This window comes from Gnatocerus cornutus, chromosome 6 (assembly GCF_029298725.1).
Source record: "Gnatocerus cornutus isolate USDA-ARS CGAHR chromosome 6, icGnaCorn1.1, whole genome shotgun sequence".
NCBI classification, from domain to species: Eukaryota; Metazoa; Arthropoda; class Insecta; order Coleoptera; family Tenebrionidae; genus Gnatocerus; species Gnatocerus cornutus.
This window is the reverse complement of record NC_142238.1, coordinates 13,637,659-13,655,235: the sequence shown is the minus strand read 5'-3', so window position 1 is coordinate 13,655,235 and position 17,577 is coordinate 13,637,659. Positions and strand designations below refer to the sequence as shown.

Below are 17,577 nucleotides of genomic sequence, written 5' to 3'. Positions count from 1 at the left end.
CATATTTCTTTTTTAGTAACGTTCCGCAGCAACAACGGTTTTACGATAATGTTGCAAAATGTACGAAACCCAAACTGTTTTAGGGCGGAATATAACTTAGTAGTTATTATCATGAAATTTATGTCGCTTAGACGCAACTTTGCCGTATTTTCAAACGATATCAATCTCTTCAGAGGTAGTTTTATTGCAGCCGCACTAAGTGAAAGGGAGGAACTTTCCGCCAATTGCTGCAATTAGACTAACGGATCCATCAAGTCGTAGAGAAAATAAACGTTTAAATAGTCCGCGCGTAAAGTAAATCAATTTTAATGGTACCCACATAGGAAAGGTCGAAGGTTTTAAGCTTCTTCGAGTTAAAGCTTTAAGTTTGCCGCTTGAGTTAATTTACTGCGAAAGTTCACAAGTTAAAACTTTACTCTCACTTTTAGTAACATGAAACTATGCTGTTTGCTCTAAGTTCGAACTTGGTTCCCAATTAGCTTATTTTTACAAGCTCTATTCCGCCGATTCGCGTGAATTGAAACACGCAATAAAAGTACTTTAAACCAAAGCTAATTACGTTCAAGATTAACTATTTCAAATCCACACAAGCATAATTCGAACACGCAAACGTTGAAATTAATGCAGCAAACAAATTTTAACGAGATGCAACTATTCGCTTTGATCTTGAATGAAAATAGGAAGCGCTGGTGGAACGAATTTATTAATTATTATTCTCTCGAATGAAAGTAAGTCGGAATTTTGACTTTTTCATTAAGATGCTAATTAAATTGAGATACATGTGTCGTCAACTTTACTAACAACGTTAATTAAAGTAGCCAGTGCTGCCAACAAAGTTAGTGAGTTGATGGCTTATAATCAGGTCTTCTCTACTTTAAGTAAATTAAGTAAACTGAGAAGGAACGCTGAGATGTTAGACACATTAAGCCGCCAAAGCTACGTCTTCAATATTAATCACAGACTACAAAAATTAATATGAAAATTCAATCACAGTTAAAAAATTTAAATAATCGTGCAAAAATCAGATTTAATTTAATTTTGCTGAGCAGTGGTATTGAAAAATAAATAAAATTTTATGTTATAACAAATTTCGGATTTGTGGATATTGCCAAATTCAAACAAAAACAGAAAAACGTGATTTAAATAACAACGAAACATTTATCTGAAAATTCAAAATCTATTACCATTTTCTCCAGAGCCTCTTTGTCTCGTTCAAACAACGATAAGAACTTTCTCCGGTTTTTACATTCGAAAAGGATACAGATACAATCTGACTTTCGCAATCTGTGGTCACAACGTATGTTTCAACTTCCATTATGAAAACTTGGCCCATCACGTCGCCGACAGCAAATAATTTATATTAAAAGAGTAGAGAATGCAGCGTCCAGTTTTTCTCCAAATTGGAAGTGTGAAAATGAAAACCAAATAAAAGCCCAATAAAATGAACGGACGCTGTGAAAAACGTGGTCGATCGTTAACCGTCCCTTTTTTGATCAATTCGCCTTCCTTGAATTTACCACTAGGCAAACATCATAAATTTTGAGATTATCTCCGCTTTTTGGCCGAAATATAAAACCTAAACGTTAAAAGAACAAAAAATATTACGGGTTTCTCACGTTAAATTTTTGGAAGAGTTTTTCATTATTCGGAAAGGGTTCTATTTTTGGAGTTTATTGCTTTATTGCAGTGGCGCCGACTCCTGACGTGCACGATATTTATCGAATTATCTTCTTAATAATAAATTAAAGCGTCGCAGTGTACCATAGCACAGCTAATCACGCTTCCAATCAGTCTGTGGTCCGGAATTGATTAACCTTAATTTTAAACTATCCATTATTAAAATCCACGCATTGATTAACGCGCCACGGCCAGAAGAAACTCTCAGTTTGAAAAAGTCCATCGCGTGTATGTTGAAACCGTTTATTCCCGTCACCCAAAGTTTAATTAAATTATTTCGCATCACGACTTTCGACTCGTTTGCCCTTTTCACCAGTTCGCATAAGGTCAAGTGCAGGAAGGAAATTTGACATTTTCTAACCCAGCTTCCGACTTGTTCTAATCTGTTCCTGAAACTTTAGATAAGCGCTTTCATGATTTACGGTTTAGTGGGATACCTTTCGGACAAGTTACCATTTTAATAGGGAAATATATCTGTCCGAATGAAAGTTTGGTGTTGTGTGTTCAACGAGTATTATTTATTTTTGAGAAAGAGGGTCGGAGCTTCGCATTTTCCCGCACCGAAATACAGATTTATTACATAATATTTTATAGCAGTAAACGTGCACCTCCTCAAAGAGCTTTCACTGGGGAGATGGGGATAAGAAAAAAGCTAAAGGATTGACGGTGTCAGGAGCGAAGAATTTTCACCTAAAAAGTACAATATTACACCTCAAGCCTCTCCTCTTTAAGGACGTGTGAAGCGGAGGTTTAGAAAATCTAAAAGCTCAAAGGTAAGTAATTTCGAACTTGAATTACATGTAAATAAATTATTTAACAAAGACAAAGCTCGAATAAATCTCCAATCCGAAGACAAAGTCAACTAAAATGTATCTGAATGCTTGAGAAGGCACGTTTTTCATCAGAAACGTGAATTTACTCAAGCTACGGCGAGATTTGCTATATTTATTTTTATTCACAAAAATAAGAAGTGTCTAATGAACGTAACTTTAGCCTCGTTATCATCTCTGGAGTTCTGATCCAATTTTCTGATACCCAACGTGCGAGTTGTGTATTTTATTATAGTGCCAGAGTATAGAGCATGGGGTTAAACTAAGAAGTTTATGATGCAAAATTAAGCCCGTACTGGTCCTGAAGCCCAGGTGCTGCCATTCTAAGCACGGAAAAGAAATCGTTCGTTTTACCAGATGTTGCAAAATTAGACACCGCGAATTAAATTAGTGACTTCCATCAAACCCTTGCATTTTTACGAGAATGAACGCTTCCATTTTTCAATTAAATTATGAAAGGAACTAGTTTCATCTATCGAACGCCGTTAATGAACGAAAGTGATTAAACCGCTTTACGTCCGCTGAAACTGCAAGAAGAAAATGATGGCGACTCAAATCCATCCTGAAATTAGTAACCTTGTTATGTCGTTTTTATCTTGTAATCATGAACTCGCGCGAGTCATAAAGATAAACTTAATCGCCTCCGTTCACCCCGAAAATAAAATAAATTCGTATTTTTCTCGTCAACTGCCTTAAAATGGAAGGCTTTTTATTCCGGGCATTAGTGCTGTTCCTCTCAGTTTTTTATTCATCTCGTCTTTATATGTCGATAAAGCCATCTGGCCTCAATATGACGTTTCCATGTTTGAAAATAGGTCAGCACTCATCGTCGCAAAAACCAGAAACATATTTATTGACCGAAGTCACAGAAAAAATGATGAAACCACCTCAGCACTTTCACTCTTAATCGTTTTCTGAAAACTTGAAAACTTTGTGGATTCTAATCGTGTTTGCAATTAAAATCTCTTTTTTCCGTGAAATATGAGCATTACTGTAATGTACACAAGTTTAAGAAATTTACATTCCGAAACTGTTGCGTCTCAAGTTGATATCCAACCGACAAGAAAATAAACTTCGCAATTAGAGTGCAGCTGCTCTATTAAACTTGCATGAACTGATAATGCAGGATGATTACATAAATTTATAGAGGCGGTGTGGTAATGAATTAGCGCAATTATTTTCAGCACAAGTTGAGAGTAATCTAGTCCCGTCGCTTCTTTTGATTTTTTTGTACCATTTTCTGCTTTTACATGTTTACATTTGCGGACAGTCGTTGACCCACTTGTACGTATACATGTAGAGTTTTTATCGGGCCTAATGTGCTCCATTCAAATGTTGGTTGTCAGGGTAAGTACCTTTGTGTTTTAGTAAATCCTCACAATTGTAATTAAGCAGATTGTTTCGGGGTTGACCCTGCGCTTATTCTCATATTAAATTTGTCCTTTGCCTACCTTCTGTACTCTCGGAAATAAATAGTGCGATTATTAAGTGCCATTGTTGCACTTAAGCCGGTTACCTTTGATTCGAGATAATACTCGTGTAAAAGGGGTAAACGTTTATTTTGTGGTGAGTTAATATTTTAAAAATACAAAAATGGTGGAGGCGCCGGGTCCGCAGTAACTGACTTTATTTTTATCTATTTATAAGTTAACTCTGCAACTGTGTAACAGTTCTAAACTCACCAGACTTTAACTGCTCTGGTCCAAACTTAAATCAGAGCATTGATGACCCCTCTAACCTTTTCGAGTATTTACGAGCGACCACTGTGAAATTCATTAGAGAAAAACACCTTTGGTGTCTCCACTAATTGACTATAACTTATTTAATTCATTACTTGAAAAGAACCCTCCTCGTCGTTCTCTCACAACAAGGCAGATTTCTTCAATTGCAATAATAACACATCTCCCTTGTGTAAGAGTTAAAAGTCGTAAACGCAATAGAGCAAACGCACTGACATTTAAATTAATTTTCTCCCTATTCATTTAGAGAGAAATCTCGACATAACCGTGACAGGGTTTAACGATGATCCAAATTTAGTGGGAAACACTTATCCCGCGAGGCCTCAGGAAATATATCGGGAAATAAATTACACTGATTAGTCATTATTGTGAGAAAATAGACATGTTACAAATCCTAATATTTGGATAAGGGTGCGTGCTTTTGATGCATGGGACTAATTTTCACAGTTTCGTGTCTGAAATGCGAATTTCATGTTGAAAAGAGACATGTTGGAATTTTTGATGTGGTGTTAAAACTGACCTGTTTTCATCAGTGTCAGCTGTTAAATAAAAATGTCAATAAGCGCGTGCTGCTGTGGGAAAGTTACATGAGACCTACAGTGTTGTGAATAATAATGGAGAAGGGGACGGTTAATATTTACACATAACGTGATTTTCGGTGTGGAAACGAACGGCGTAACTTACAAAAATACCAACAAACGTGCGGGGTGTATTGGAAATATGAATTCCCAGTTTAACCCGGCGCCTCCACCATTATACAAGCCCTTCTGTAACGCTTTTATAAAAAAACTATTTTATATTTTGGAAAAGGTGTATATTTTTGAATAAAATTTTGCAGGGCTGCATTCATCATTTTTTCTTTCAATGCAACCTACCACTTTTAGTGAAGTTGTAGGTTGTAAGTTATTTAAGTAAGCTATTCAAAATTATTAACTTTTAAATTTTTGGTCGTGGCGTTGCCAAGTTATGATTTTTTTTCCAAAATTCTTGAAGTTGCAGTCACTGATTTAAAAATTGATAGCACCATTGCCTTTCAAGATATAAAGATAAAACTTAACACGTTCAATAACTAAACTATGCTTTTTCTCTTGATTTGACTAGAAATTAATTTTATGCTTAAATGTAAAAAATAGACGATTTACAAATGGCCAGAACTTGAGTTTATTAAATGGAACTCCCTGTAAATTATTAATGTAATGAATTCTGTTTTAAATTTTCATCATTTCTTGTCTTAATCTGTACATGGTTAAAATAGGCGATTTTTGAGATATGTATGTCAAAATATCTTTTAAGTAACTTTCAACCACCAAATAAGACGAAAAATTTAATAACTCAAGCCTTCCAAGACATTAGTAGAAATACTTTGCGAAATGTAAACATTAATTCATTTTAAAAAAAAATTGGAATTTGCGATTATTATGCTATTGGCAATATCGAGGGTTAACTTAATTTTGCTTAATATCGTCCGTTAGTAGTATTTTTATAATAATATTTCATATGATCTAAAAATAATCAGATTTAGTTATTATTGAAAAACAAAATCAATAGAAACGTAAAGCTTAGCTTGAACTACAAACGCTACCCTCGTCAAAATTAATAGCGAAGTATCACTACTACTACCCTTATGTGTTTACCAAACTGTTAGAAAATAAGTAAAAATGGCATTTGAAGTAAACTTCATTTGAATGCTTCTAATAACCAAAACCACCCCTAAACACTGAAAGTGACGTTATGCTACCTACAACTGTCAGAAATTGTCAAGCGTATCATTCCATCAAACCAATGATGATGAGAATGTAAAACTGAAATTATTACACTTGACAACGCCTGGACCAAAAATATAAAAATTGATAGTTTAGAATAGCTTACTCAATAAAAAAATTATGCACCTGTGACAACTAAAATTAATTTTAAGATATTTATTTTATTCAAACATACATTCATCTTTTCAAAAATATAAAATAGTTATTTATAATAGCGTCATAGAAGAACTACGCAAGCTTGACTCACCCTGTAAAAATTATACTATTACAATAGAGTCACCAAACAGTTGGTAACCCAAACTTATTGAAGAAGAAAATTGTGTCAGCACAACTGAAGCTAAAACGTCTCAATCCGCTGAACTGACTGTCAGTTCAGCATTTTTCTGTCCATTTGCTTCTTTTATGCTGCACCCTAACTTTCATTCAAATGGTTGCCCGGCGCATCCACCACATCGCATTTGTCGGATATTTCAATTAACAGTGAAGGGAAGTTGTTAATGATTTCTAAGCAAAAATGTGTTGGCAAGAAGATGCCCCATTAGAGATCCGGACAAATGACAAGTGGTACAAAAAGCTTTTAATTTTTTGCGCTTACCGTGTACTTCTTTTTGCACAACAGAAGGCGCGGTCCAACCACACCGAATTAATGTCAAACTACACAAGCACTTTATCCACACTTGTGGCAACATCGTATTAGTCCTGTTCACGTTAATATATTCATCACTGAAAATCCATTATCGAATTTGAGTCTGAAAACTGCCGGTCACAGTAAACAGGAATACGATGGTTTCCCGAAATTCGATTAATGTTAGTGTCTTCTGGGAATAACTAATGACTCCCATCCATTCTCTATCCAAATTTTGGTGCAGCGGTCCTGTAATTAATAATTGCAATTAGTCAGAAATTCGATAAAACAGAGATAACAATAAATAATTAATTTTCATTTTGCAAAACGCAACAAAAACAGTTAACAAGCTACAAATCGGTAATAATTAACTTTTGCGCGATTAATTATTAACGCAGGGTCGGACAAGAATGGTGAAATATTAAATAAGCGCTTTCGGATGCTAAATTCAAATAAGCTTTTACCGCAACAAGGAATTCTGGGAGTGTACTTTCAACTTATTTTGTTCTCAGGCCATTAAGTTTCTTACGCGGCGACTGGGAGATAATTAAATATAAGAGCAGTCGAAATGCTGCTTCCATATTTCCGCAATTACACTACTTTTATTTCTCGATTAAACCCTTCGAAAGAAGTGCAAACACCTTTAAAGCTTCTTGTTTTTCTACTCCCTTTTTACAGATGAAATAAACCAACAGATTACACAGTCTTCCGATAAATCTGCCATCCGAAACCGCGGCTTTACATATTGCTGTCCTATGCCAACATTATTACCCAAAGTAAACTAGTTTTAGTGACGGCGCTATAACAAAATTATTTTCAGGGCGAAAGCTCTCAGATTTCTTTCTTGACCGCAGATTATGTCAACTTTACTCCGTCCGTGTCGTTAAAGTTGGAAGAGCTTTACGTTAGATTCACTGAAAAAGTAATGCAATCCATAGTTGGCATTAGAGGAACTCGTAAAAATTTATGACAGTTATTAGCGAACATACATGGAATTTCTGAAAATCCGACCGGTAATTTCATGCTTGATAAATGCCAACAAAGACGTGACAATATCAATTGGGGCAATGAAACTCCAAGTTTGTCACTTTGAAATTTAATGCCGTGTTTAAACGCAGTTCTTGACCCAATCTGCACCGCCTTAAAATCACTCGAAAAGGTCGAGTTTCGATTTACAATGAGAATTTATAATGTTTTACGTTTCGTGCTTCACGGAAATTGCCAAACTCTTTTAATCCCTCTTAATCCGAACGCAATGAGCAGAAATAAATCCAGCGAGAGTTTGGTGCTTTGTAATGATTTTTCAACTCGTGCATTAGGACACTGTTTAATATGGATGACAGGATAGCACTCATGCATGTTGCAGCGAGACTGCGAGCTTTTTCTATGGGAATTCTCGGAAGACAAACACAACAGGGTGACATAAGAGGCTTTCGAAAGTTTGGAAAATCGGGGGTCCCTTGACGGTTTTTTACAGCGTCCAGACGTACTTACTTCAAGGACGGCTTGAGAGGTTAAAATGGGGACACAATTTGCTATGTACATGGTTTTGTGTCTGTAAACAGTTGTTGCTGGGTTATTTACCATAGTTTCTAGAATCAACAGTCTGTGTTTAATTGTAGGCTCCGCTAGAAGAACTTACGACTAAATAAATATAGTTGGGGTAAAACTGAGCGGAATTCTCGCTTCGAAACAAATCCTAATTTACTTCTTCAGTTTACTGTGAATAATTCCACGAGAAGTGCCACTCCTGAAGGCAAATTATCGCCGCAACTTCACCCTCCGATTCCGTATCTTTCCCCTTCAACAGAGTATTATTCATTACAAATAAACTCGATAAGGTAATTCGGTTACTTCGGAAGAAATCAGCCAATTTACAGAAAGCGCGCCCCATTAATATAATCGAAAAATTCAAGCTTTTTTTATTTGAAAATTCAAAACCCCTCAACTCGTGTTAACAACGCGACAAATTGTTTCAAAGTTGTTGCAACTTGTTTCTTTGCCGAAATAATTTACCTCTGGCTGTCAACTAAATCCACTTTCGGAAGTGTCAAATCCTTCACTAAATCATCCCCGAGCGTGTTTCGGTCACCCACCCCGACACAGCCGAGGGTAAAATCGCGAAGGTACTGAGGGTGAAACTGTACGAACATTACGGCAAAGCATTGCGCCGGTCCGCGCCCTGATGAAACGCACAACATAACAACCCCCTCTGATGAGATATGCTTCCAGAAAACGGAAAGATAAAGGATCACAATGACAAACTAAGTACTTGAGAAATTAGGACTCAAACTACCCTCGACTTTTTCTACAATTACTTGTTTATTTCAATTGCTAGAATACTTAAGTTTGGGAGTAGTGGGAGGATTAAAAGCGGGCGCATGGTTAACAGAAAGAATTTGGAGTTTTTGCAATAAAATGGGACTGTGGGATCAAGCTTCCTGTTTTTTGTCGGGAGCCGAATTTCGTACTGAAGTGAAGTTGGATTTACTAGCTCGTCTTGATTCTAGAATGGATATTAACAGTAATAAAAAGGTTTATTGGGAAAGTTTCCTTTAAGGCGTGGAAATGAAGTTGATGGACATGGAAAGTACAAGGAAACACAAAACTCCACGACCTTTTACTGTTGCTAAAATGCAAATGTGCTTACATTTAATGTGAAGAAAAGCGAAAGCGCTGCGACGAAGGTAAGCGCACAAAAATTTAGTTTTACGACGACTGTATTTCGAAGCAAACAAAAATAAATTGGTTTTCAATATATGAAAGTTTTTCTACATCAAGAAGTAAATTTGGTGGCAACGCCAAAAAGTGCAAATATTTTGAAGATATAATAACTGCAGTCAGAGAACATTCAAGAAGCAGTTTTTCTCTGGCATACTTTCAAGCGTTATAATTATTGAAATATTTTATGTCCAACATGCGTATTTATTCTAACAATGCAATAAACTAAAAGAAAATTAATTTGATTTTTTTTTTAATTTTTCGAAATATCGAAACTACTTAACAGAGAATATCCCATTAAGCTTGTACGGACATCCATGATGCAACATATCTCATTAAAATTTTATATCAATGCTTATAAAAATTCTAGTATTTTATGCCGCTTGTTATGACCTCACAAAAGCTTTGTTTGTCTTTGGTATCAAATATTTACACCATCTTGTGTGTTCCAGTTTGTTGTTATAAGAGAAAAAAGTCATTCAATGTGCAACTGAAAAAATTGCACATAGACACATTAAAGCCATAATGAATTATTCAAACATGTTTACTTTATGACTTAAACTATTAGAGTTTGAAAATCGGGAATATAAGGCGAACAAACTTCATGTCTTTAAGTGGGTAATTACAGCACTTTATCATAAATCCTGTCTTTTAATATTCGCATAAAAGTCTTTGCAGCGATCAAAACTTAATATATAAGGTCTTTTCCCCACGATCAATAAATTATTTTAAGTAGGGAGGCTAAAACTTGCCTCTCAAAGACAGATGCTTGGTATTTTTTAATTTATTTTCGTTCTACTCCCTTTAAAGTCACATCGTACGTATAAATAAAAATGCAATATGATCTAAAATAGGTACACAAACGTACGCTTCAATATGTCAGATTTTTATGAAGTTTGAATTACCTGCGATGCAGAGAAATAGTATTTTCCAGCAGTGACACTAAAATATATAGGGCATTTCCATGGTAAAATTTACAAGAGATGGTCTCGGTGTTGCCGTATTTGCAATGGAAATTAACACTCCGAAGTCCAGAAGCTTTGTTGGAAGTTCGCGTCTGTCATAAATCCCGAAAAGATCAGTATGCTTTAACAGTATTGACGTTTACGAGAATTGCGAGTGGCAAGGTAAATAAACGTTTAAATAAGACGTTGAAAAATAAGTATTCGGTTCACGGATTTTGTCGCTTCGTCGTTCGAACTTCCGCCGAAATATTAGCTTTTTCTCCCTTGTGATGTATGAAAGTTATAAATTCAAGCATTTCGGAATTTTATCGGGTCGATGGTGGAACAAGACAGGTTTAAAGACTCTTTAGTCGAACGTTAAGTGGTACATTCTTGTAGGTAATTTCCTAGGATTGATACCCTCATTCGTCACCGTTGATTTTTTTAATTTTTTCCGACGACTTCGGTTAAATTAAGCGCGTGGGAGATGGCTGGAATTATTTTTTCTCGAGTAGATGATTAGCATCCAACCGGAAAAATCTCGCCGCTCCGGACATGATGTATTCCGGGCGTAATCACATCATGTTCTGGTTTGTACCGTGATAGGCGATTAGCGATCGCATGTGCCATAAGTCAACCACCGAAATCCCTTTTCTCTAATTGCATACCTATTCGTACATAATTACCACCACAATCGTCCGAACAATACAAATGCCAGGGCATGGACTCGTGCTCCATTTTCTCTTCAAAACGCACGCAACAATGGGCCTAATTTCGCGTGAACCGATCAATTGTTTCTGTTCTAGCGGTCATAATCTATGTTTCTTTGCTTGGACGCTAGCCAAAAGCTCAAAGAATCGAAAACTTATAAGCAATTTCACAGGAAAAATACATCTAAATGAATTTACACTGAAACGGTGGAATAAAAAGTTATTACTCAATAACTTATTCACGTTTTCTGGAAAGTTGGATAAAAATAACCCAAATACTTGGAACATTTAAATCGAAGCCATTTTAATAAAAAATGACACTGAAATTGCATGATCAGGGCAGCACAAAAATACGGTTATCCGAGAACTCGTTGAATTTAAATGAGATGAAGTAGCGGTTAAAATTAATTAGGTAGGTATCCAAGACACGATTTCAAGCACTAAATAACAAATAGCAGAGATTACAGAGAATCACGATCTGAAAAATCTACATGAAAAGAACATCGATTGAATGTTTTGAATTTTAATAACCCGCCGCCTCCACCATTTTACGTAATTTTTTCAGGGACTGGTTAAGTGTCCTATTTTCTTAAAAATTAAGGTTTACCATCTCGGAATCCGCACTTATAAATTCCATTTCAGCGCACTTCCGTTCCGTAATAATTTTTTCCCAAAATACAGCAAACAAAGAACCAAACACAAACATTTCTACGTGCTCCGGTTTCCTTTGTTTGGAGAACACGTTTATAATACAGTTTTTTGTGTAGACGTAGCAGGTGCGCTCATTCGTCCATTATTTTCACAAATAAGATGAATTATTCATTGTTAAGTTGACCTGAGCACGGCTTCCTAAACAAGACACGGAAATAACAGTTTCAAAGAGTGTCTAATTATGATGATGAGTTAATTATGTGAACGTCTTTTTATGCAGTGTGCAATGGGATAGGGGACAAAGTTTGGAACTTACGCAATTTACGCTATTCCGGGCCTTAAAACTTTCGGAACTTAACGCTAAGACAACACAAACGACCATTCAGATTCGGTTTCCAAACCACGTAAACAGTTTGTCTTTGAGATACTAGTTCCAGTTACTAATAATGGCCGCCAGCAAGTTCTTTGCGAGCGAGAAGATTCGAACAATTAAAAGTGGAGAGAACATTTGTTACTTTTTGTGTCGCTTTCCGGGCTCAAAACGCAGATTTGGGACGAGACATTGTGTCGGAGGGATGTAAATAATAGACTTAAATTATTTAAGAGAGTGTAAGTAAATACGGTTGCGGAATGGACGAGCGTGAATTTATTTTTTGTTTTATTTTACTTTTGTGACAATACGAAACAGTAAACTTCTCTTCAGAGACTAAGATAACGCAACTCTAGACATATCGCGTGTAGGCGAAGAAAAAAGCAATTTATTATTGATAAGGTATCTCAAGAAGTAATCTTCGAAGAACTAATACATGCCATCAGGACAGATACGTAATATTTTATCCATCAAACTATATTTAGGAATAAAACTGATGGCTGACGACAAAAACTTATTATTTTTTTCTTCAGACCGCGTTTTTCACACTTTCATTCGTGCACATTTTTAGTAAAATTAGCTTCATCGTTATGTTTCATTGAATCATAAATCACCGCCGGATTAAGCTCTGGTATAAAGATATTCAACCATTTGAAGAATTTTTTCCAAATGAGGGTTTTTGTGTCCATTTCTGTACTCGACGAGATTCCCTACAGAGAAGGGTAGGTGACAACTGTTGGGATTCAATCTATATTCATATTTCCATCTCACCTTCAATTGAAAATTCATTTTCAGATGGAGGATTCTCCAGTTGTGGAGATGCGATTCAAGTTGATGTGATAGAAACAAATTTTGCTTTACATGTTATTTTGTATTTGGCGCGAAAATAGTCTCTATGAAAACACGATTTTTGAAATAAAAGTTTCTTGGAGGAATTCCAGTGTTAACTTTATGGAAATCCGAGTTTTATTAAAGTTTACACGATCTTTCTTTTTAATTATAACTTTAACGGTTCAGTTGCAATGATGTCATTCATTTTTATAAATGCAGTTATAATTCTTACTCAAGCTTGGCGGTTTTAAAATTTAAATTACACTAATATATAATTCTCCTAGATCATACTAGAACGCTGTTTTGGAAGGCGAAAAATATTCGAGATTTTTTCGCCCGGCGCATCCACCAAATTTCAAAAATTAAAACTGCGAGCGGAAACCTCGTGGGATTTTAGGGACGCGGACGGGGAAATGAAATGTCAGGATGAGTTATCGATAAGTGATGAACAGACACGTTGGTCACCTCAATTCACGGACATTTGTATTCGAGATGATAATTTTATGTATTATTGTTTACCCTCCATTCAGCTGGTGATTTATGGTAATGAATAGCATCGATTTGGAGCTAGTAAATTAACGTCATGCATGAGTAATCGGAGGTGAAAATCCGAAGAAGGGTCCTGAATTGCCCGTAAATTGTTTTTAAAAAACAGAGATTTTCCGCAAGCAAATTCTACGTGTTTTTTCGACTATAAATCAGACGTCTTCAATTAAATCCCCCAAGAATCGTGTTCTCTGACAAAAATTAATTATTAAGGGAGTGCCGTCGACAACCCGAAACACTAACGTACATTCATAATTTCGTAATATCGAGTACTAAGAAAAAGCAGCTGCTTACACCGCTTCATACATTTCTTTCCGTGCATAATTTATTACCGCCATAAATTAAAAGCCGCTTTATTATTTCAAGCACATTTGTCCTGGTTTCTGCTGCTTTCAAACAAAGAACGGATGAATGTAAAACCGTGTGATAAACTTGCCGACTTCCCCTTCAGTCCATTCGAACTTTTTCCAAACTTCTTTCTTTAATTACATATTGACACAATCCGTTTACCCGTGTTGTATAACGTATTAATTTTAATTAACTGGGATTTCGACGCTTATCACACGTCGATTTTTATTCCATCAATCAAAACGGTATTGTTATCTTTATGTACATGTGTCCATTAATCACCGAAACTCGGGCACGACTGTCATGCGGCGGTATTTGAATTTATAAAATGCGTGAAAATGGAATTTGATATGGGATCCCGAGGGAATTATCTTTTTTACGATTGTTAGAAAAAAATCTAACGCGGACGGGAAGTTGAGAGCAGTCTGACGCACACGTCGTCTATTGTCGGAAAGTTAGTTCAGAAATAAAAATATGGGGGAGTTCCATTAACAAATTTTCTTATCTTTGTGAAAATATTTTAACAAATGGACGTGACTTGAAAACGTTAGAAATTTTAGGAGAATGTAGTTTCTGAAATTGTTGTGTTAATAGCTGTTCCAAGAACATACCAGTAGATACTTTATAAAAAATCTCATGATAAGTTTATTTATATTAAACTATATTATATTATTATATTTCACTTACGATAATTCTTCATTCTTTGTAAAATTGTATAATGCTACATAACCTTCTACATTTTCAAACAAGTTATTGCATCCAAACAAACTGAAAGTTTTAAAGAATGTGGAAACTTCGCGAATCTTTCAAAAATATCTGAGCAAATATTTGCAGAACATGCAGATTAGAAAAATGTACGAATTTAACAAATGAAGCAAAAAATTGAACAAATTCAATAATGTTATAATTTACTAGTAAGTCAAAAAATTTCGAAGAATAAAGAAGCACGAAAAAAGACAAAATCAAAATACCTAAGGATTCAAAAAGTTCTTAACAAATTATAAAGAATTGTAGAATATTGAAGAAGTTAAAGGATCATAAACAATTCTAAATAATCCTAAAGAATCCTAAAAAATCTTAAAACTTTTGTTTGAAATTGTTTCACAATTATTCTTACTAATAGAATGTCCATTTTATAAAATAAATCTCATTATTAAAACAATATTTTTTTTAATAAAAAAAATCAATAATACATAATTTGTACAGCAATATTCACACCGCTTTTAACAATGCGAATAAAAATATGAAAAATTAAAATTTGCGCTTTTATTTAAATTAGTTTCGGAGACATTGAGTTTTAAAAATTTTCCAACTCTAAATTCAATATCCGAAACTATGATCGCTCATAACTTAATTATTTATGGGTCAATCTTAACGATTCTTATTTTTTTAGATTCCGCGTAAAATTCTGCGTAAAATGAGCTCCGATACTCTGAATTAGAGACCGAAAGGCAGCTAATTTCCACATTGAAAAAATGAAAACTTCGAATTCAAACCATCTAAGATCATCCTTAACAAATAAACGAGATATCCGTCGAATTAAATTTTTAAAGGGTGTTTTTAGGGTCATTTTCAAGACACTTTTCTCCCTTATACCATAAAAACTAATTACAATATCTAAATCATTCATTAGAAGTCGAAAAAAAATAGAAACCTCTAGTGAATTCTCAAGAATCCTAAATAAAACTAGAAAATTGCAAAAATTTAATGAGAATCCCCGAAATCTTACGAGATTTCTATAATATTCTTGAAAGTCTCTTTAAGAATAATAAAAAAAATGCTGAATTATAGAAATCATTAAGTGTTCTGAAATTTTTGAAAATTTAACAAATTGATAAAAAAAGCGAAAAAACTCTAGTCATTTGAAAAGTCCTAGAAAATTTCGATTTTTGGAGAAATTATATTATTGAAAATCTTGAAAATGTTTAGTCCTGAAGAAAAACCGAGAATCTTACAAAATGCTCGGGAACTTTAAAATCATCGTACTCAAAGAACACTATTAATTTAAAATAATTCAAACCTAGATTTATAATCAGCGCCAAATTTTCTTTGACATTTCATAGCCACCCTTGATGCTAGAAACATTTATAAACACCTTGTAGAAAAAATATCTGCTCGATATAAGAAAGAATTCTTCCTTAACAAAAACGTAGATGTAAAACACATTGTCCAGATCACTGATATCAGCAAAATAGACTTCAAAGTTATTGTACTTTGAAATGCCTACAATGTAATGTAAAGAATATTGAATATCAGACTTACATCCAAAAAGAAATCCTTCTATTATTAACATAAAACGATATCGCAGAATAGAAATGAATCTGACATATCCACGAGATTTCAAAGATTTCAAAGTTTTTCATCAACTCCAAGAATAAAATCCTTTGTCCATATTTGATTCCATTTTCGTACATAATTTATTCTGCTCTTTTTAAACATTAAATTTCTGACTCACTTAAATAAAAATGATTTCAGATCACGCGGCGTAAATATCGAAAACGTCTTAAATTAATTGATAAAGTTTACCAACTTCCGCTACCAATTCTACCGCTGTAAAGTATTTACCGGAATTTATAAGTAAGACTTCTCTCACGATGTTAGTCCCAAGCTTTACACTAGAAATTGCAGCTATTAAAAATGTTAAAAACTAGTTTTGCGGAGACGGTAGTGATCACGTTAATTCTAAGAAATTGTTCTTTCTGCCTTGAAAACTCCATTTCGAAAGCGAAGCTTGCCAAAGAAAAAGTCTTTAAATCTCCAGATTGATTTAAGTGCTCGAAGTAAAACCGTGAACAATTTACGAGCCGATAATGAAGCCGTTATGTAGAAAATTTGTTGCGGTCCTCACAAATTAAGCAACGAAGGCAGAGAAGCCATCAATTCGTAAGTAGGTGCAGATTTGAGTCTGCTTAGTATTCTTCTCCGGTTTTTCTCTCTCCCATCCGAAAATTATCCTTTACTGGGAGTAAAAGACCGAGAAGTTATGAACAGAGCCAAACCTTAGGATGTAATGCACGTAAACAAAGTTTATTTTGATTATTCTCGTAAATTTATTATAGTTGTATAGTTTGGTTCGTATATAATAGAGATTTATATCAGGACCCGAAATTGATACAAATTAGTTTATGGACTTGTTTTTTTTACCGAAAATAACTTCATGTAGGGTTGAGTCTGTTATATAACGAACTCCGCTGTGATAATAATACGAAGTAGAGCTTTTACCGCTGAGCTTTGTAATCAATACTTCCGGATGCTGAGACTAAGAACAGATTGGGACCTTAATATTCAGATTACTGTTTTCGTAGAAAGGACGCACTGTTTCTCAGTGTTTACTTTCGAAGCTCTCTTGTAAAACACACATGTCTCATCTAAATTTAATTCAGCGGAAAGTTGTCCACAAAAAGAAACAAATTTCCCACTAAAGTGCATATATATTACCTTAATTTTTAAACAAGTGCTTTAGTCCCGAGAGTGCTAGATAAAGCTCCTGGAGGATATAAAGTAACAATTGGAAGGCAGAAGCGCTTTTAGATCCGAGATAAATTGAATGCAAAACAAACGCAAACTAATTTCGAAGGAGGGAACAAAATTCAAAAAGGAACGGATCTTTTGAACTTTCAACGACGCAGAAAAATTATCCTAAACAATACTCGAGTTTAATTAGATACACTTTCAAAGGCTGCTACTAAAAAAACAAAGAGCTGTGTTAATTGGACGTGACTGCGAGTAATATCTGGACACTTTGAGCGAATTATGTAACAATAGTGACATAATCTAGCGTCAGTACAATCTGTGACTTATCAGATTTCTACCCCAAAATTG

At 34.7% G+C, this 17,577-nt stretch overlaps 1 protein-coding gene across 2 annotated transcripts in view; it reads right to left on the bottom strand.

The window, feature by feature from the left end:
- The window catches only part of LOC148173157 (alkaline phosphatase-like), a 71,309-nt gene that overhangs the window by 25,593 nt on the left and 28,139 nt on the right, over nt 1-17,577 (bottom strand). The window contains exons 1-2 of one of the 2 annotated variants that reach the window (XM_088039531.1): nt 8,651-8,759; nt 6,605-6,883 (exon numbers count right to left, since the gene is read on the bottom strand). In XM_088039531.1, the coding sequence (XP_087895657.1) occupies nt 6,605-6,698 (94 nt within the window). In that variant the 5' untranslated portion in view covers nt 6,699-6,883; nt 8,651-8,759. Of the gene's footprint in view, nt 1-6,604; nt 6,884-8,650; nt 8,760-17,577 lie in introns of those variants that run through there. The other variant, XM_088039532.1, reaches the window with a different exon arrangement.